At 36.5% G+C, this 21,180-nt stretch overlaps 1 protein-coding gene across 1 annotated transcript in view; it reads right to left on the reverse strand.

Annotated features, from left to right (window-relative positions):
- Window positions 1–21,180, reverse strand: part of LOC104295732 (A disintegrin and metalloproteinase with thrombospondin motifs 6) — a gene marked incomplete at its 5' end in the record, with an annotated part of 138,058 nt that overhangs the window by 34,016 nt on the left and 82,862 nt on the right. The window contains 6 exons of the mRNA XM_009895511.1: window positions 3,479–3,559; window positions 4,791–4,914; window positions 6,434–6,567; window positions 7,876–7,978; window positions 16,304–16,367; window positions 18,642–18,787. Coding sequence (XP_009893813.1) covers window positions 3,479–3,559; window positions 4,791–4,914; window positions 6,434–6,567; window positions 7,876–7,978; window positions 16,304–16,367; window positions 18,642–18,787 — 652 coding nt within the window. The remainder of the gene's footprint in view (window positions 1–3,478; window positions 3,560–4,790; window positions 4,915–6,433; window positions 6,568–7,875; window positions 7,979–16,303; window positions 16,368–18,641; window positions 18,788–21,180) is intronic.

Genomic DNA, 21,180 nt, shown 5'->3' on the forward strand with positions numbered 1-21,180 from the left:
TTGCTTTCGTCCACTGTTTCTTTTTTCCTTCTTAAAGCGTAAATCCCAGATATTTCTACTACAAACCCAAATACTAGCTACTTAATCTGATAAGTATTTTATTATTCCTAATTTATGGCCTTAAATCATAAACATACTTTGAAAAACATGAATTTCTTAGCTAACCAACCAATTCGGTTGGACAAGGACATATTGTTCAGGGATTTATATTTTATATTTTATCAATAATATTAGATTAAGTTTCTCAATATGAAACAGACTTTGTACTTAAGGTGAATGTTATGTTAATTAGACACTACTTGACTTATAAAGTGAATATTCTGTTTATTAGATACTGACTTCTTGACTTAATGCAAAGATTACCAAATTATTCAGCATTCATATTTACTTTAAATAAAATATGCTCTTAAATGCAAAATGATGGTTGGAAATACATGACCAAACAGCCATGCCATTTTTGTTGAGACAAATAACTGACTTTACTAGAGAGGGATCAAACTCACATCATAATCATAAGGAGTAAGACAACTTACAATCAAGTTGTATTCTCAACTACATCTGTGTGGACAGATGGTTTACCTTACACAGTTAGGGAAAACGTCTCAATGATGCTCAAATTTTCTAAAACAGATTAGAGAGCATTCATATGAGCAGGAGATAGCCGGAGAGGCAGTAATGTTGTGTTAGTGACAGCCATATTCATCAGGGATTAGTAAGCATTGCCATCAGCACCGTAAGGTCTGAAAAGGAACGTCTTTCCATAGCATAAATTTTATCAACTTCCCTGGATTTACTTGGGAAACACTCATGTGCTGAGTGAAAAAACTTGCTCTGACACATGCACTTATCTGGAATTCTCAAAGTAATTCAGATTCCTTATTGTCTATATAGGTTTTGTAGTACAAGAAGGAGATGTTAAAAAAAGTGAGCATAGGAGAACAAGACAAATTGCAAGCAGTACTGCACTAACAGAAAGGAACAGTACTTCATTATTTATCTATTTTACATGGGTATATGAAATAACTATGTTACAGCTGAACATCAGTATTTAGTTCATCAGTGGTCCTATTTCCACATAGCAAATATTTCTATCCATCCTGCTTTTACAAAATCTAGCTTACTTAAAAGAAGGTCACAGGGTCTCCCAAAGTTACCAAGACATACTGAAGTCTCTCTTACTGTGCCACTCAGTCCCAAACATTTTCTTGTCAGTATGTCTAGTATCTACTAAGAGCAAATAATGAAGCGAATTCTTTATTGTTTGAGACTTATGAACAACAAAGGAGACATTTAAAAGAGCGCAAGAAAACAAATGTTCTCATACATGTTTATATAACTAATAATTCTGAAATTACATGCTATCAATCGTATGTACGCTATATACTCTTAAAATAACATATATCCAGAAGCAAAGCATCTCATTTTTTTACCTGACTGCCAAAGAAAAATGCATTTGCATTTTGTAAAAAGATTTACCTAATGTCAGTTGTTATGCATAGGTGAAGGCCACACCGTTGTGAAAAGCATTCCACATAGTACAATTACATGACAATGATGACACAGTGGCATAATGCTGTTAGCATATGAGACAGAAGGAACAAGTTAATGTCCTAATCAAATCATTTATGAGAACCTGAGAATGAAGAAGCCCACAGAAAATTAGCACGCAACACCCTGTTGCATAAGGGGAATATAAGGGAAGATGTCACCCTGGATCAAACCATTTAAAGGAAGATACCAGCATTACTAACCACACATTTTTCAGCAGCTCTGAAAACAGGCAATTTTGTTATTGCTGGGTTATTTGCTGGACAGATCAGTTTAAAATACTGAATTATTTATGTAGCTGCAGAAACATGCTTTTGCTGCCACAACTCTAGGAGCCACACTGGTGCAGAAGTCAGCACATTGAAACCATGGGATGTTTCTTGCAAGTTAGTTTGAAAGCCTGCAAATGGAAATGAACAACGAAGAAACTTTGAAGCCAGTGTGATAGAGAGGGGGTTATTTTTAGCTTTTTTTGTATACTTCCAAATGGAGAAATTGATTTCTTAGACTGTGGTCACATATTTGGCAGCAGTGCACATAAAACAAAATACAATAATATGTGTAAATGGTTATTTTCAGCTGAATTGATTCTCTAATATGGTTCACGGTGTTGCCACACAAACAGTTGTCCTGGAACAACAGTGGGAACTCCATAAAGACAGAGTAAGAGCTGTGAAGTTGACACTGCCACTAAAGATATATCCATAAAGCAATACCTTTGAGGTATGTATTTTAATGTAATAAACTCATTTTTAACTACCATTGTGATTGTATAGTTCTTTTAAGGGAGCAGACAAATTAGAACCCTTCCTTTCCCCAGAAATTGGTGATCCTAAAATAGTGATCTAGTTCACGCTCACAAAACAAAAGATCCCATCGCAAAATGAAATGGCCCCTGTAACTTAGTAAGATTTTCTTTCCTTAGGATATAATGGCACCTTTGAAAGTCGAAAACGCAAGAAGCTAGTGAAGAAGAGGAATCCCCCATTCATGTAGTCAGGGCTTCTGCAGCATGAAGCAAGGTTGTGTGGAGAGAGCCTGAAACTCAGGAAACCCCATGAAATTGTGACAAGCACATAAAAAATGTGTTTATGTACCACTTCGCATTTTTAGGTCTGTGGCCAGATTAAATACCCATGACATCTGTATTTTTTATTTAAGCCAAAAAATTTACATTTTTCGTTCATTTTATACAGACGGTGCCAATCTAAATTCTCTTCCAGATCACTTTCCTCTGCCTATAAAATAGAGGAATAACAAACACGGTTGTAGTAGCTGAGTTATCTTCTTTGTTCTGGTTTTCAGCTGCCCATGGAATGGTTCTTAGCAGAAAATGACCATGATAGGATGCATTGTATGCCTCTCTTCCACCACCTCTGTTTGAAATGTCAGTATAGGATATATGAGCAACCTTACCCACAGTGTATTTTGACATGGGGGAGGGGCCACGGGAAGTGTGACACTGAAAGAATAATAATGTCACTGGAGCAGGGACATTATTATTCCTGCAGAATCCAAGGAGACTGATTATCTGCTGAATTTCAGAAGGGTGGGGGCAGACAGAAAGAAAAGCAGTCACCCAACAGTAAAAGGTACCATTATCATCAATATAATCAGTTTAGGAATTAATGTACCTAGGGGGATAATTGGCCTTCAAACTCACACTTACAGGCATCATAATCCTTTCCAACACATTAGTGTTATATGTATCAAAGTACATGGAGTACAAACTGACAAAAGTAGCCTCGTCAGCTGCTATTCATCCTTAACAAGTAATAACTTCTGGTTGTGCTAATCTTTTAGTTTGCTGTACAACTAATCAGGTCTCTAATCAGGTCTCTAATCTGGTTTCTAAACCAGAAAATACACCTTCAAATCACAACATAAACTCTGACTTAATAACAGTCTGCTATTTAAACCATGCTCTTACCAATGTAGTTCTTTGACATTGCCACTTCTCTTATTTCAATGTGCACAGAACCTCTTGGAATTTGAATCACTTCCATATAGCCTATAAGACAAAGGTAGATTTTATTTGTTGTTGTTCACGTTAATATTACTCATGAAACTAACTATTAATAAATTATTTACGACTAAAAATTGGTATGAGATACATTTTCTTTCATGTGATATAAGGGAAAACTCTTTATATTTCATACAAAAATTTGAAAGTGATAGCAAGAACTTACCATGTAGTCAGGAATTCCTTTTTTAAGTGCTAATAAAGTCTCTTCAACAGTGTATCACAAGTAATTAAGGTACAAAATGACCGTACGATCATAGGATAATTCATGCTGGAGAGGACCTCAGACAGTCATTTAGTCCAACTTCCTGCTACAAGCAGCGTCAGCTAGGAGATCAGACCAAGTTACTCAGCACTTTATCCTGCTGGGTCACAAAAAACTCCAAAGATGGAAACTGCACAACCTTTCTGGGCAGCCTGATCCATTGCTGAAGTGTCCTCCTGGGGAAAAAGTTTTTCCTTCCATTTGGTCAGCACCTGTCTTGTTTCAATTTATAGCTATTGTCTCTTCTCCCATGACATACCCACCACTGTGAAAAGCCTGGATCTGTCTTCTCCATAACCTTCCCGTAGACAGTGGAAGGCTGATACTACGTCCCCACAACCCTCCTCTTCTCCAGGCTAAATAAGCCCAGTTCTCTCAGCTTCTTCTCACACAGGGGGGAAGCACTCCGAGTCCCAATAATCTTAGCGGTGCCTCACAAAACTGAACTCACTCCAGTGCATCAATCCTTTTCCTGTGTTCAGGAGCCTAAAACTGACAACAACACTAAGATTGCAACACTAATGTCTTTTTTGAGCTAAGCTTTAAACTAATTGCCCATATGCATTTCCTGAGTTTTTAATAAGATCAATTTAAGAGACATTTCTGGATTCTTTCTATTCTAAAATTTAATGTATGACTAAACATCAGATTCTACCACACAAAATAAAAACATACACAACGTTACTCTTACTATACCACCATAACTAAATAATTAAAAAAACTCACCTACTTCTTTTTAAGTGCATTAAAGACGAGAACTAAGTATTCAGTAATGAAACATATTGATGTATTTGACATAAATCCAAACTAATACAGAAAAAGGAAACAATGAGACAAAAGGAAACAACGTGAAGGACCAGCAGCAATGCCATGCTGAAAATCAATGCAGCATTTGTATTTGCTAAACAGTCATCTGAATACATTGTGCAATAGAATGGACATATATGTGCATACCTCCTCTGGGCAATGAATCATTGAAGAAACCTTCAACGGCTTCACATGTACTCCCATCTCCTCCACAAACACGGCATCTATCTTCCTTAGCATCAGATCCCAAAATATTATCACAACCTACATGCTGAGAGCAGATAAGAACAAGTATTTTAACAGGATGATGGTCTTGCACCACTACCTTCATAGGGTTTTTTTAAGTGTTTTCTCTGAAGTTTGAGATACTCATTTCTTCTTTTTATCTACTCTGGTTTTGATCTTCTTTTTATCTGCTCCGTGTTCCATCTACATTGCTTTGCTACAGTAAACATTTGCTGTGTGTTCCTTAAACATATATGCAGCATAAATACTATTATTGTTCCCAAAGGCATTTACAGCTTCATAGACCACATTTCCACATGCTCGAGGCAAAACTTGCAATTATTTTCATAATTTTGAATGTAAAGTGTAAATGACTTCACTGTAAGAATGAATGCAGAATGAAACTTAGTGAAAGGTTGAATTATGCACTGTATTAAATAGGACTCAACAGCCTTTGAAAAAAAGAAGGGTCTATAACTGATCATATAATGTACATTACATTTCTGATTATATACGTGAGAAATCTATGTACAGTGAACAATGATTAACTTCCTATAGTTTACTGACTCAACCTTACTACAAAGCTAATAAAAAAAGAGGCAGTTGGATTCTTTTAAAAAAAGGGGGGGAGAGAGAATGAACAAGTAGGATGTAAACAGAATGAACATTGCAGCTTTCCTATTTTTTCCAGGATTTATATAAAAAAAGCAGGCAGCTACATAACTTTGTTTCCTGTCTAGCAATATTATCTACCGTCTTGTAAACAGGTAATACTAGGTCATAAGAGAAGTTACAGTACTTTAAATAACTGACAAAAGCGTATTACTCTAACAATTTACATTTCAACTTTCTGATTCACCTAGAAGACAGAGGCACTAAGAGGTACAACTTTATTACATAGTTCATTGTCAACTTAAGACTTAGTCAGATAATTAGTTTCAGAAGATTTCTCACAACTACTAAAATCTTCTTATTGTATAAAGGACACCAGAATTCCACAGGTTATATTTCTTGTGCTTTCTTTTTGGTTAGTTTACTAATGCATGGCAAATGTTTTTGATCTCATCATGGTAATCAATAAACATATATATTCAGCCCTCAATTTAGCAAAGAACTTAAGCTTGGGTTAAGCTTCAGTTACGTTAGTGGTTTCAATGAAATCAAATCATTTTTAGAGTCACCAGCACTGCTCAGGTGTCTAATACACAATAAAATGCTTTGCCAAACTGAAGAAGCAGTGGAATTGTTTGGAACAGGATGAACTAGTTAGAGGGAAAGGGATTAATACGTTCACATTTACTGTTTTTCAGCCAGAGTGGTGTACTAATTGGAAGACAAAATGAAGGATTCTATGAATGGCTGTGAGAAGCTACTGTATTTCAAATTATTTTTCTTATTAATGCAATACCTTTTTTATCTTTTTGTCTCAATCCTACTCATTTGTTAACAATTTGACCTGTCAACACTCTCGTTTCATGTAAGTAACAGTTAAGTACCATAATTAAATGTAGGAGATAGCAGAAACAACAAAGTAATCCGTAAGTACTTTATAAAACATTTGTAACCTTGCATTCTCCATTGATACAGATATCTAGTGAGTCAGCATTGCACTGAGTCCCATCTATTACTGCAGGAGCACGTTCAGTGTAAAAATTATAACCTTCAGCCAAGCAGTTTAATGCACATGGTTTAACCCCACCTGGAAAACAAAAACAAATTAAAAAACAAACAAACAAACAAACAAAACCCCCAGAAATCGTGAAAAGTTAACAATTAGTTAAAACTATATATCCATAAACAGATCTGAAATTTATAATCTTATCTCATATCTGACATATACAATGCATACACTTTATTTAACTACCCTTTATTGATTTCTCTATTTGACTGTTCCTTCTTTCAAAAGAGAATATTTTGCATAGTAAGATATTGCAAGGTTGGCTGCCTCCATAACAATTCCATTACGTTAATACAACCCTAATGATTATTGAACAATTTGAAACAATAAGGATACCAGTTCACCATTTGAAAGACAAGAATAACAAAAGAATGTAGTGTTACAAGTATATCAGGATAAATTTCAAAACCAAGATCAGACTATTTGAGTTATGAATATATAGAATCATAGAATGGTTTAGGTTGGAAGGGACCTTAAAGATCATCGAGTTCCAACCCCGCTGCCATGGGCAGGGACACTTCCCACTAGACCAGGTTGCTCAAAGCCCCATCCAGCCTCGACAAATTTAGTCCTATGGAATTACACTACAGCTCAGACCACGTCTTCACAATGATCCTTTTTAGGCTTTTAATCTATAAAGAGTAAAATCTTTTAATCTAAGAGTAAAACCATACAAGTCAATAAAATACAAAAACACAAGGGGGAACGTTGACTTATTCACTCAAGGTTCAGAACAGGAAAAAAGAAAATAATAAAAGGGCAACCTATGAATGTTGAACAAACACAGAAACATAACTAAACTTGAATTAACTGTCTCAAAGAGAAAAACAAATTACAACCTTATTCTGCACAGCAAAATACCCTTTTATTGCACAGTGGTCTCATTTATAATTCAATTATTGAAGTAGTATTTAGAGACTCCTATAAATGCTTTTACTTCTTTCTCCTTTTCCTATTATTCTGACCTTAAGAAATGAAAAATGATTCTGAGATTTTTTTATACGGAACTCAGCCCTGTAGCATGAAAGGCATGTACAGATCACCTATGGAATCTCTAATTCTATTGCAACGGCTGGTGGAGAAGGGCTCTGTATTTTTAAAGTGGAGCCCCTACAGGGATGCTCACGCCCCTCCACAGTAAAACAAATCTCTATCAGAACAGAGATGGCTCTTCTGCAACATTTTCAGCAATTGACAAAAGTACAAGCTTAGCAAACTCAACTCATTATATTTTAATCAAAGCATTCTATTTACAAACATTAATCTCTAGATAACATTTATATAATTTTGAAGACTTCACGTATGATAGCATTTTTGCAAAACAATTACCTCCAGTGTAGGGTTTCCAGTTATAATACTTTCCCCGGAAAGGCATATTGTCAAAATCTGCACATTGCTTTTCTCGAAAATCACGGGCCCCTGAAGGACATGGCTATAATAATAATAAAGGGAAAAAAAAAAAAGGTTATTATCTTCCAAATATCAACATAAAAGGAAATGCTTATAGGCTTATATTGCAAACATAATCACTGAAGAGACTCAGGAGGTGGTTTATCTTGTGGCTCTGATTCTGAAACTTGCTTTATTCCTTTACACTGGGAATGTCTATTTTGCAGTCTTAGGCTGGCATGAAGTAACTGAAGTAATTTAAACAAAGGTAAGTGTTACATAACAGTTTACATAAATCAGAATCACGTCAAATTATGCTTCACAATCAATCCATCAGCTACCTCCTTATTAACACACCCTGAAAACAGCTGAAAAAATTAAACTAAAATAATTTTGGTAAGAACTGTAGGCTCAGCTATACTGTATTAAGCAGCTGTACTGAGACATGTTATTAAGACGTCAAGAAAAAAATTAAAACACTTTCTAGAGAGCTATATCACCTCTGCTTACTTGTAGCCTTGACAAAAACATTGTGCTAAGGCTGAGAATGAGAACAGATATAATGTTTGGCTCCGATTTTTACTGGTCTCCAAACGTGAAGGAATAAAAACTGCTTTCATTTAAATTTTCATTACTTTGCATTACCAATTACAAAACTGTAAAGTATCTTTTCTACTTGGAATAAGGGTAGACGTAAGTGAAATCAACCTCAGAAAGAATTATAGGAGAAACAGAATTCTTTGCTATTTCTCACATTTTTCATCAGCAGGTTGAAAATACTAATGACAACTAATCTTGAATACACCCAAAATTTAGACAGCACATTAAACATTGTTATCAATGGTTAAGTACTTGCTGAAATTGCAAGCTTCATCAGACAAAGTATTTGAAACACAGATTAAAATCATTTTTAGACTGGAAGAAAAAATTTGTTTGACAGAAATCAGAGGTGTTAACAAATATTACTATTTTACAAGCAACTGAAGAGTCCATTTTATGGCAGTTTTACTTGTCTTCCTATGCATCTAAGCCAGTCGGCACTGTTCAGGAATCTGAAATGCATTCAAGTGAAAGGGTGTCTATAAACATGGATGATAAAAATTTACTGCACAATGCAAATATTAACAGAATAATTATGATTCTCAGAATAAGCTATTTTAACAGCCAGCCCATTCCAATATGATTCAGAAACTTGAAAATTTTTGTCCAGTTGTGAAGCTGTTGTGATATAAACTAAAATAGTGGACATTAGACAGTATTTCAATTTTAAATTTTCTCTATTATCTCCTTCTAATTAAAAATACATTTTTGAATATAATACATTTAGCAGTGGAAAAACAGAGCAGTTTAACTACTTTAATTCAATAATCCTTCAGATGATAAAAGTGACAGTAAAAAATAACTGTGTAAATAAAATAATAAGTTTTTTTAATAGTAATACGATTTGCCTCTTTGCATCATATTCTCCAAGCAGTAGAAGGATCAGTCTTCACCAACCTCAAAGCTTGAATCCAAGTATCTCTGATACTGGTCACTACACCCAATTCTTCAGTCCCACTTGCTTAAGTACTAATTTACCTGGCTGGTATTTTAACTGCACCAAGTTCCCTTTACAAGTTAATTATATCATCCCCCCTAATGAAATCCTGAAATCCTTTTTCTAAATAGTTATACTAGGACAAAACAATAAAATATGAACATTAGTAAGCAGGATCAAGACTTCATGTTTATACTCTTAAAAAAAAATTCTCACAATCCAATGTTTGAGATGTAGTCATACTTCTTTTGTTTGATGGTTATCTTGCATGTACTTTGAGGCAACGATATCACTTCATAACCAATCTGGATAATGGGGAAGAGTAAACCCTCAACAAGTTTGCTGTTAACACAAAATAAGGAGGAGTGGTTGAAAAGCCAGAGGGTTGTATTGCTGTCCAGAGGGACCTTGACAGGCTGGAAAAATGGGCCCACAGGAACCTCATGAAGTTCAACATAGAGAAGAGCAAAGTCCTGCACCCAGGGAGGAACAGCCCCATGGCCCAATACATGGTGGGGGTGAACCAGCTGGAAAGGACCTTTGTAGAAAAGCCCTGGTGGACACCAAGTTGAATATCAGCCAGCAATGTGCTCTTGTGGCAAAGAAGGCTAAAGTTACCCTGGGTACAATAGGAGTGTCAACAGCAAGTCCAGGCAGGTGAACCTTCCCCTCTACTCAGCACGGGTGAGGTCACATCTACAGTACTGTATTTACTTTTGGGCTCCTCAGTCAGTACAAGACAGACATGGCCATATTGGAAAGAGTCCAACAAAGGGCTACGAAGGGCCTGGAGCACCTCTCATAATAGAAAAGGCTGAGAGAGCTGGGACTGTTCAGCCTGGAGAAAAGAAGGCTTGGGGAGGGCGGGGATCTCATCAATATGGACAAATATATGAAGGGAGGGTGTAAAGAGCATGGAGCCAGGCTCTTTCCAGTGGTGTGTAGTAACGGGACTGGAAACAATGGGCAAAATAGAAACACCGGTTTCTCCTGAACATCGTGTAACATTTTTTTTACTGTGAGGGTAACCGAGCACTTGTACAGGGTGCCCAGAGAGGTGGTGGAATCTCCCTCCTCGGAAATATTCAGAAGGTCTCTAGATGCGGTCCTGGGCAACCTGTTGGAGGTTTGAGTAAGAGGGGCTGTACAAGATGACATACAGGGCTACCCTTGTAAGCAAAGCAATATATTTCTTTTAGCCTATTAAATATTGATTCAGTTTTTGCCGCAATTTAAACTTCTAAAACCACTGTTTATATCCTCTTTTCTTCTTGAACACCGCTCTGGCAGTCTGACAGAAAACCAGCTACACACAAGTATGAAGAGCCTGCAGTCTCACTGCTGACAAGAATCGCAGACAAGGCTCGGAATACCTGGGAGCAGCTAAAGGAACTGTGGGAGCAAAGCCCCTCTGAAAGGTTCCTGCTTTCTTGATATTTTATCTGGTTTTGGTAATCCTGCAGATTAAATCATGCTTTCCTATACTGCAAGTACTGTTAAATGAATTTCATAAACTAAGACACCAATGATATCAAAGCTTTTACGTAACCCTGTGTCTTTGGCTTTAAAAATGCAAATCCACTAATCCACAGTCAGATATGGTGACCTTTGCAATAAAATAAGTTTCCATTTTAGTGGCTAAGTCCTCTCAGTGAATACTGACAAATGCTAGGCCTCATCTCAGGATCCTGCTCTTTGTCCAAATCATTAGTTTGAATCCAGCTTTCAGGTGGGTTCAGTAAAGTTTTCAGGTAGTCCTTACATAGAGTGCAGTCACCAAATGATAACCTGAAATCTGCTACATTCTGTTATCTAAAGCATAAAATGCAACTTGTAAATTTGTTTTTGCTATTGCATAATTTTCCTATCTTTTTTTGTATCTCACCAATATCTGACAGAAAGTAAAACTAAAGGCTATGACCTCAAAAAATGCATTCAAAATCTTCCTTGACAAACCTGATTGACTTCTACAACAAAATAACCTGCTTTGTTGATGTGGGGTGAGCGGTGGACATTGTCTACCTGGATTTCTCCAAGGCTTTTGATATAGTTACCCAATACCTCTTCCTCGAGAAACTGATGTGCTACAGTCTAGAAAAGTGGTCTGTGGGGAACTGGGTGACAGGCTGCACGCAGAGGGTTGTGGTAAATAGCTCCTTTTCTGGCAACCTGTAGCAAGTGAGGTTCCTCAAGGATCAATATTGGGCCCAACACTGTTTAATATCTTCACAAGTGATGTAGACGATGGGATCAAGTGTACCCTGATGAAATTTGCTAATGATACCAAACTGAGTGGGGAAGTAGACATTTCAGAAGGGAGAGCCACTCTGCAAAAAGACATGGATAGGCTGGAAGAGTAGGCAAACAAGAACCTTATGAAGTTCAACAAAGGCAAATGTAAGGACTTGCACCTGGGAAAATATAATCCAGGAGCACAGTACAGTTTGGGATTTACCTGGCTGGGGAGCAGCTCTGTGGAAAGGGACGTGGGGGTCCTGGTGGACAACAAGCTCAATATGAGTGAACAGTGTACTGCTGCAGCAAAGAAAGCCAACAGGATGCTGGGTTATGTCAACACAGGCTTCTCTGGCAGAGATGAGGAAGTCATTACCCCACTCTACTCAGCACTTGTCAGGCCACACCTGGATACTGTGTTCAGTTTTGGACCATGTACGAAATAGATATAGCTGGAGAGGGTCCACACAAGGGCCACAAAGATATAGAAAGACTATGAAGACATATGAAAGGCTGAGAGAAATGGCTTTGTCCAGCCTTCAGAAAAGAAGGCTTAGGGGAGACCTTATAACCATATTCCAGTATTTAAAGGGTGGCTACAAATAAGATGGAGACTCCCTTTTTACAAGGAGTCACATGGAAAAGACAAGGAGTAATGGGGACAAGTTACTTCTGGGGAGATTCCAATTGGACACGAGGAAATTTTTCCACAATGAGAATAATCAGACATTGGAATAATATCCCCAGGGAAGTGGTGGATTTCCCAACATTGGAGACTTTTAAGATTCAAATGGACAGGTTGCTTGGCCATCTTGCCTAGACCGTGCTTTTGCCAGGAAAGGTTGGACCAGATGATACTTGAGGTCCCTTCCAACCTGGTATTCTTCTATGAAAATCACAGGTATAGAAATGTAAAAATGTTACTGCAAGGTAAGCTACGATATGCATTTACAAAATGTCAGCTCTTTGGCACTGTCTCCTTGTGTAAGGTTCTCTTTTTGCCAAAGTAAATGTGCAATAACTGCTTCTATTTATTGGGTAAGATATTTCACTTTTTTCATGCAGTTACAGCACACGGATAACCATTTTCAAGCAACAGGCTGCTTGTGTTTTCAAACATGTTTCACTTTGGGGAGATTGCAAGTCATGAGGCAGGAATCTAACAAATGCGTAACAACCTAAAATCAGGTCAGAAGATGAGGAAATAATTAAAAATTTAAGTTAAAAAAAAGCATTGACTTTAATAAGAACTTAAGAAATTTTAAGATTGAAGCAAAAAAAAAAATCATCTAGAGTGTTAGCAAATCATTGAACGAACACTGACATGACACCAAACATCTTATCTCAAAGAAATCTGTCTATGTTGAAGCTTAAATTCAGACAGATTTCTGATATTGAACTGAAATAGAACTGTGTTTCGTGTTAATAAAGGGCTATATGACACCTCACAGAAGACAAGAAACAGAGCCAGAAGGGTGACAGTTGAAACTCAGGTACTGTTCCAAGAGAAAGCTCTGCACGAGAATGCATTTTAGAAAAAATAGTCTTGTAGATATTAAAATTATAAAAGCAACAAACAATATTTATGAACGTATGCATAATGGAAGGAACCAACAAAAACCATTTGACTACATTCTATTAAGAGAAAAGATTAAAGAACAAGAATCTTTTAAATCAGACAGTCAGTTACTCTGAGTAATTATGTGCCTTGCAATTCTATTAGATTTTGCATATTTATTTTTTTTTAATTAAAAATAGTTTGGTTGGAAAAATACGTATGTGTTTTTCAGAGACAGTGTGGTTGGTGACAGAAAATAAGTTTCGGATGAGTCTGTTCTTTCTACCACCCTTTTGTTTCCAGAATTCATTAGCTAATGTTCTTTTCTGCTGATCTCAATGTTTCCATTAGCAGATGCCTTTTGAATTAAGAAGTCATATATGGCTTTGGAAGTGTTTGATGAGAAATAAGCCTAGTAGGAGTGTGCGCGCTGTTTCCAAAGAATTAAAATGGTCAAACGAAAGGGCAACAGAACTAACTCATCTCTGAAAGAAAAATTAAGTCAAAATGTGGGGTTTTTTTGTTTATGAATTGTTGAAGTTTTAGGGAGCATTACGTTTACAATTACAAATGGGCAATGAATGTTGACACTGCCAAATAAACTTCAACAGAAAAGATATAAAAAAAAGAAATGTTTTTCATAAAAACAATGACAGATTTGCATGCTGTTAACACTTACATTAATCAAACATACCATTCCATTAAAAATGTCAAGGGCTAAGTACTATCATAAATCTTGAAACAAAATCTACTAGTCTCAGCAATTCTTAGTTATGTAGAACCTTAAATATTACTATAAAAGAAGTAGACTACAATCGTCAAAACCATTAAGGCAGTAAGTTTAAACTTCTGTAAGAACCAATATGTTTATGCACTGGAAAACCATTCCCAAAAAATATGCCAAAAAAAGGATTCACAGTCAAACTGTAAGAATGGCATTTCCAAATTGCGTGGTCTGAGTTTACAATTGTTCAAGATTTGTTTTTAAGACCTGGACAATGAAATGTAAATTTTCCTTTCCAATAGCTTGTTTAAATTATTGATTGAAATCTGAGTACAGGTAGGGAATGAACATTTTGTAATAGAGGACTATAACTTTTAAAATATTTTGACAAATTGGAGCAGTGGTTTGAAATAAAGCAATGGATGCAAATTACTACAGTTGAATAGGAACAATCAACTGTGCAAGCACAAGCTGACTGATGACTTCCGAAACAGCAGCTCCTAAGAAAAAGATTTGGGCATTACAGATCAACAGAGGCTAAATAAATATTGCAGTAGTCTATAGTAGTCTGCAAACACAGGAAAGGCTCCCATAAAGGGAATATTATCAGCTGTCTTCTTACTGGGGAAAGAAAGCAAGAGTCTTAAAGGATGGGAAAACATACACTGTATTTTATGAAAATTGTCCTGACAGCAAGGATACTGAAGAGTCCTAATGATACCACCCAGACTGGAGCAATTTCAAAATAGGTCAGCCGCCTAACCATCAGTTAAGAATGGTTTAATGACAGTTGATTTTGCCTTGGAGCTAGGGAATAGTCTGAATGGTCTCCTCAGATACCTTCTAGATGTTCCTTCTGTGACCCTACAAGCTTCCTCTCAGTAATAAATTAATAGAGAATAAGGGAAGCAAAACCAACTAAGAATAAAACTGAAAAGTGCCTGACAATAAGAAATAAAATATGATAAGAATAAAACAAATCCTAGCAACGTTTCAACGGTATCATTAGGTAGCTATGGTACAATTGTTAATAATAAAAAAGCAATAAAAAATTGTTGTATATTTGGAGGGAGCAGGATTACGCATCAAGTAAACTTTCTTGTATACTAGTTACTGTGGCAGACACTAAATAATATGGAGATAAACATTTAAATAAGAATGCCTGGATATTACCTCACAAGAGTCCTCAAAGAGTTAGGTGAGGAGGGCTCCAGTGTGCCAGTCTCCATTTTTTAACAAATCTTAGACTGTGTGTACAAACCGAATCAGTGCTAATGTAAAAAAGGTCATTATTTGAAAATGACAAATAGAATACTCTAGGTTAGTTAGCCTGATATCTTGCCCGTGTGAACAGAGCAGCTGTGATTAGCAGTAGGAGAGTAATTTTTAATTTGGAAATTTGTAACAATGAGAATAACCTCCACAGAGAAGTTTGCAGAACTAATACTTACAATAGTTAGTAATGATTATAAAAATAAGTTTTTTCAAAGAACCACCATATTAACTGTTGTATTTTTTTCCTGAAATATATCCAAAGGCAAACAGGTGAAACAACACCTTTGAGTACAGACTGTCCCACTGTTAGCAAGCTTTGAAGCTAAAATAATATGAAAGTCTGTTTAGGTTCATAGTGCTACTGACTTGGAAACTTACTAGTGAAATTCTTTACTGGTGGGTACTTTTTTCTGGTTCAATTTTTAACTTACTTGAATTTGTAATTTAGGTTCATAATTTGATTTTATACATTTATACTCTTCCCCACCCCCTCAGTGGTAGTTCATTATTTGATGGGCTCAGCTCTAAAATAAAACTGCATATATAAAAAGGTATAAAAAGGCTAAGAGGGTTTAAATGTGTATTCATAGAGGATACTTACATTTGTGGCACTTCATGTGGTATACATATGACCTGCAGCTCAAGAAATCTTTAGACACGCAGCTTCTGGAAATTCATATCGTATATCTATGGGAAAGTCATGCCTTGGCTGCTAAAAGTTTTTAATTTTTCCCTAAACACCTGTTATTTGCCACTGGGCTAGACAGACCTTTGCTCTGATGTGGAATGCTCCTTGTTCACCTTTAACATGGATGCTCAAGTTGAAGTCATTCCAGCTGAGTATCGCATTGAGATAGGGATCCTAACATTTAGCAAAACGCATAGGGTGCCTGCAAAATAAAACGGCCCTAAAGGACTGTTTGCCAATAAAATGCAGGATTCACAGCTCTTCTGAAGTGGGAAAAAATGCACATATTGCTGCTAAAATGTAAAGCAGACAAGTTCATTATACATTTACGATGGAACAAAATTTACTTACATCAGTATTACAGGAGCGATATCGCTTCCTTTCTCCAAGACAATATTTGCCTCCACCTGAAGGCCTGGAAAGACATGTTTTATGTGTTAGTATATGCATTAATACAAATGCAAGTTCATGAGATATACTAAAGCATTATTAGTATAAATACAAGTCCAAGAGATATATATTATGTAAATAAAAGTAGAAATACATGGAAGTTTTAAGGTGACATTTTAAAATATTTTATTTAATAAGAATTGTAACATTTACTTGAACTGGAGCAGATACAAAACAACACTGGGTGCTTGAAAATCATCACTCATATGGTATTCATCTAGTTTGCATAGATCCCAAGCAATACAGTTACATCGTATTTTGAACATACTAAAAAGGCATTGTTGTTAATTCCTTGATTGCTTGGTAAAACTAGAATGAGGAATGTGTAAACAACCTATGTGATCCTTTTTTTTTTTTTTTAATCTTGTCATATTACTCTTGAAAATACAACAAAATGAAGAAACACTGCCTGCTAAACGCTGGAGCGAGCAAAGACTGTATTTTCTATTTCAAGAAACTGATTCTGATTTGAATTAAGCAGTATTAAATCTGAGGAACTCCAGAGGAAGCAGGTTTCTATTAGTGTGAATAAGACATTGGCTCTTAAATTCCCAAACTGTTCAAGAACCTTATCTATCTTCCACAGAGGTCAAATAATGAATTAACATTGGCTTAAATGTTAATCAGACATCAGCTCTTTGGCTCATAACTTGAAAGCAGAAAGGAAAAATACTTGGTGTTTGTTTTATAATAAAGAAATAAAAGAATTTACAATTAACTAAAAACAAAATCAATACTATTTTTCACATTACAAATATTTAACCAGGCAACCCTATCCTTGAACAAAAAGGAATTTTTTTTCCTAATGCAGACACATCCCCCACAAATGCATTTGCTTGCTGTACTGTTAAACATTTAATGTTTATTCACCTTTCAACATACCAACCCATACACATGGTGACAGGAGTAGTTAAAAAATCTTAGGAAATTACTCATGCTCCAAACAAACATTTCACTAGCATTTTTACACACTGCTGTGAAAAAAAATAGTAATTCAATTTATTATTCTCTCTGTAACATAGTCTGACATGTTATTGATGAACATAGATAATTTTCGCTTTTGAATCCATTCAGTAAGTAGTGCTGTTTTTCAGATTTGATAGTTATTGCTAATGATAGGAGCTGAACAGACCACCTTAAACAGCAGTAATGTCACATTATGATGTCTGTCTTGCAGCACGCAGAGTAAAGCTGATGTACAGCCTGGCTTGCAAAACATGGGTACAAGAAACAAAGAAACTAAGTGTACAGAGAGTAGAAGATACGAAAGGAGTGACAAAAGCCACAGAATGGTTTTTCATGCAAGAAGCACAAAAGCTTCATGTTTTCAAGAAAAAGTGGTCTTAAAAACTGTTAATGGTGATGGAAACAGCAATTACGGGACATGACAAGAACAAAGTACAGAGTAATAAAACTATCCATCTGCAAAGGGCTGTAGCTGTGATAAGGTAACCAGAACAGGGCAAGCAGCAACAGAAAAAAGCAGTCATTCATTCAGCAAAGAACAGCAATGGAAATAAACACGCATTCTTCACCTCAGAAGTGCCACTGACTGGGAGAGGAGCACTTACCTGACAGACCTCCTCTGGAACAGTGCTCAGGACATTGGAAAGCAGACAGATGACAGGACCAGTACAGACACACAAAACAGATCAAGCTGTAGTGGAGAAGCTGACCCCTCTTGAGAGGGAGTAGATGGACCAATACAGAGTAGTGGCAAGGAGAGAAGTTGCTTACATGTTTTAAGAGTCAGTGAGAAATCACAACTAAGTGTTGGACATGACGGCATATAAATGCACTGTATGTAACATAATATTACTAACTATGGTTTATATGTAAGCAGTTGTATGCAAAAGCTTGGAAATACCGTGTTGTTTTTTTAATAAGTAACTGGCATAGTTATTTTATACCCTAGACAAGCATTAGAGATAATATGTCTTCAGAAATCTATCTAAGGCATAATTTAAATATATTTTGCACGAACAGCAAATTGCAGAAAGAAAACCATTCTGGTGACTGCTAAATATAAATCCAGCTATCTTTACAGTACATAAGACACATTAAAAATGTTAAAAGTATGTCTAGTGAACTTCTCCTGTTTAAGTGTTTCTGTCTGCTATTTTGAAGACAAATGTTGGCAAACTAGCAATACATTTTTACAGATAACATATGAAACCACAGTTTTGAATAATTTCCAAATGTGTCTTTTTGTTGGCTCTGGCTTACTTTAGCTACTTACGCTGGACTGTCACAGTGTCTTATAGATGAGGAGACTCCTCCCCCGCAGGTCCTGCTGCACTCTCCCCATATTGACCACGAACCCCAGTCCCCATCTATGCTCTGGGGCCAAGTGCCAAAAGGTACGCACTCTCCCTGATAACACCACTGAAAGATTTCACAAAAAGCACAGAATTAGCTTCCAGGCTGACAGAGTTATCAGGACAGAAAAATATAAGGGTCAGGCAATGACCAATTATAGGCATTAGCATTCTCTGTATAGATAACAAGGCTAATATTTTACTTTTTCTAGCCATGTTTAGACATTGGTGAGGGTGTGTGTGATTTGTTAATTGTCTTCACTAAGTCCTGAATTATAGGAACCTAACACACACCAGAAGTTAAAGCAAGCATACAATAAAAGATTTTCTTTTTTCTTCATACATCCTCCTTAATGTTTCACATTAAAGGAACTGCAAGTTGCTTACATTCTTTTAAACACTAAGATTCATTTCTAAGATTAGTTTAGTAAAACACCCTCCACTTAGGATTCATGATGGGGGTTCATTATGCAAAATGAAAAATTCCCCCCCGATAGGGTTTTTAAAAAGTATTCCCTTACATTTTAAAAAACAAAATCTGGATGAGGTTATGATGGAAGAAGAATTTGTTGCAGTACTTCATTTATACTAACCCTTCAGACATAATAAAAGTAGTGCCAAGGCATTAGACATGGTACAGAAAATCATTATATAACAGTCACTGGCCGCTTGTTCAGGGACAGAATGAACATGCATACTTCACTCTTGCAAACACTTAAAACGTTGCAATATTGTTACTAACACTGGACATACAAAATGACAGACAATTCGCACAAATGGCCAACTGTTAGAATAAGTTTATCATTTCCTTATCCAGAAACCTTTTTTAAACCATTCAGGAATAATCCTGGAACCCATAGTTCGATCCACAATCTGGTATCTACTGCGTCACTGAGAATCTGGAGTAGCTTGCTTAGATAACCCTTTCCCACCATTATAGGCTTAGATGACAGAGTAGAGCATGGCCTCGGGTCTACTGTGACCTGAATCCGCACATTTCACTTCCAAAAGGTGGGCATCTGCTGTTTAACTCCCTTGAATTCCCATGACAGACAAAGTAATGACCCTTTCCAAAAAGAAACCGAGAGAACTTCTGTGTCCAAAATCAGCCATATCAATTACACAAAAAGCACCACGACATGTACAGAAGACACAGACAGATAGACATATCCCTGTCCCCCCATAAGCATTACTGGAAGACTTAGTGTTGACTTTACACTAATAGGTAGAGCAAAGCCAAGCTCTTTCTTCTCCTAAGTCCTAAGGCTCACCTAAAGCCTCAGTCCCAGCAATACGGGACATATGTAAACAAGTAAATACAGCCATTGACAATGCCCTGAATTACTCCGTATATTTCTGAAAGCAACTGAAATGAGAACTTAACCTTCAGTCATTACTTAGGCAAAAAAAAAAAAATAATAGGAGTTTGATGTGAATAAGGATTGTACATGGTGTTACAGAAAATGAATAAAAATCCTCATTTTTTCATTAGAAATTTCATTTGGAATAAAACATACTTATAGACTGTCAAACGTCTCAGAGTCTAAGTGTGTAGCTCTGCAGAATGTACATTAAAATGATATATTATTATTAAAATTTGCAGCTGATCAGCACATGCACCTAGATGCAACATAGTTTTGCATAGGAACACATGCTACCATTTAATACAATATTTTCTTATTATATTATTTCCTTGCTATTTCCACATAAATAAGTGAAACCTGTAGCATTATTTTCTAGTGACATTCATTCTTGTTTCTTCTGTCAAAACATTTTTATCCTCCATGACCTCTTTTTTCTCTATATGTGCCATACCTGTTTTAAAAAAAAAGCTGCTATAATCCAGCACATTTCTGTTTACAAGCCTCATCCTCCTTCAGTTAGAGAAACAAAACCCAAGCATTACTGTGTCTACAGAAAAGATAAAAGCAGACTATCTTACATGTCAAGTTCAAAACGCATTGCCTTTTCTATCAGGTCTGGCTGAGACACAGTTCTCCTCATAGAAGCCCATATGGTGCTGCATTTCAGATTCGTGACCCGTGTGGGTAACGCACTGATGTTTTAGCTGTTGCTGAACAGTGCTTGCACACCACCGAGGCTTTCTCAGTTTGTCAACCTGCCACCCAAGTGAGTAGGGGTGGGCAAAAGGTTGGGAGGAGACACAGCTGGGACAGCTGACCCAAACTGACCAGCAGGATATTCCATACCCTGTAACATCATATTCAGCAGTGAAACTGGGGTGTTTCCAAAGTAGCCACTGATCAGAGGCTGGCTGGGCAACAGTCTGCTGGTGGGAAGTAGTGAGCAATTGCCTTTGATCTCGTTCTCTTTTTCTTTCCTTTCACTTACTAAACTGTCTATCTCCGCCCATGAGTTTTTCTCACTTTTGCCCTTCTGATTCTCTTCCCCATCCCTGGGGGCTAGTGAGCGACCAACCCGGGGGGGGGGGGGGGGGGG

Source organism: Charadrius vociferus, unplaced genomic scaffold, assembly GCF_000708025.1.
Source record: "Charadrius vociferus isolate BGI_N301 unplaced genomic scaffold, ASM70802v2 scaffold581, whole genome shotgun sequence".
Taxonomy (NCBI): Eukaryota; Metazoa; Chordata; class Aves; order Charadriiformes; family Charadriidae; genus Charadrius; species Charadrius vociferus.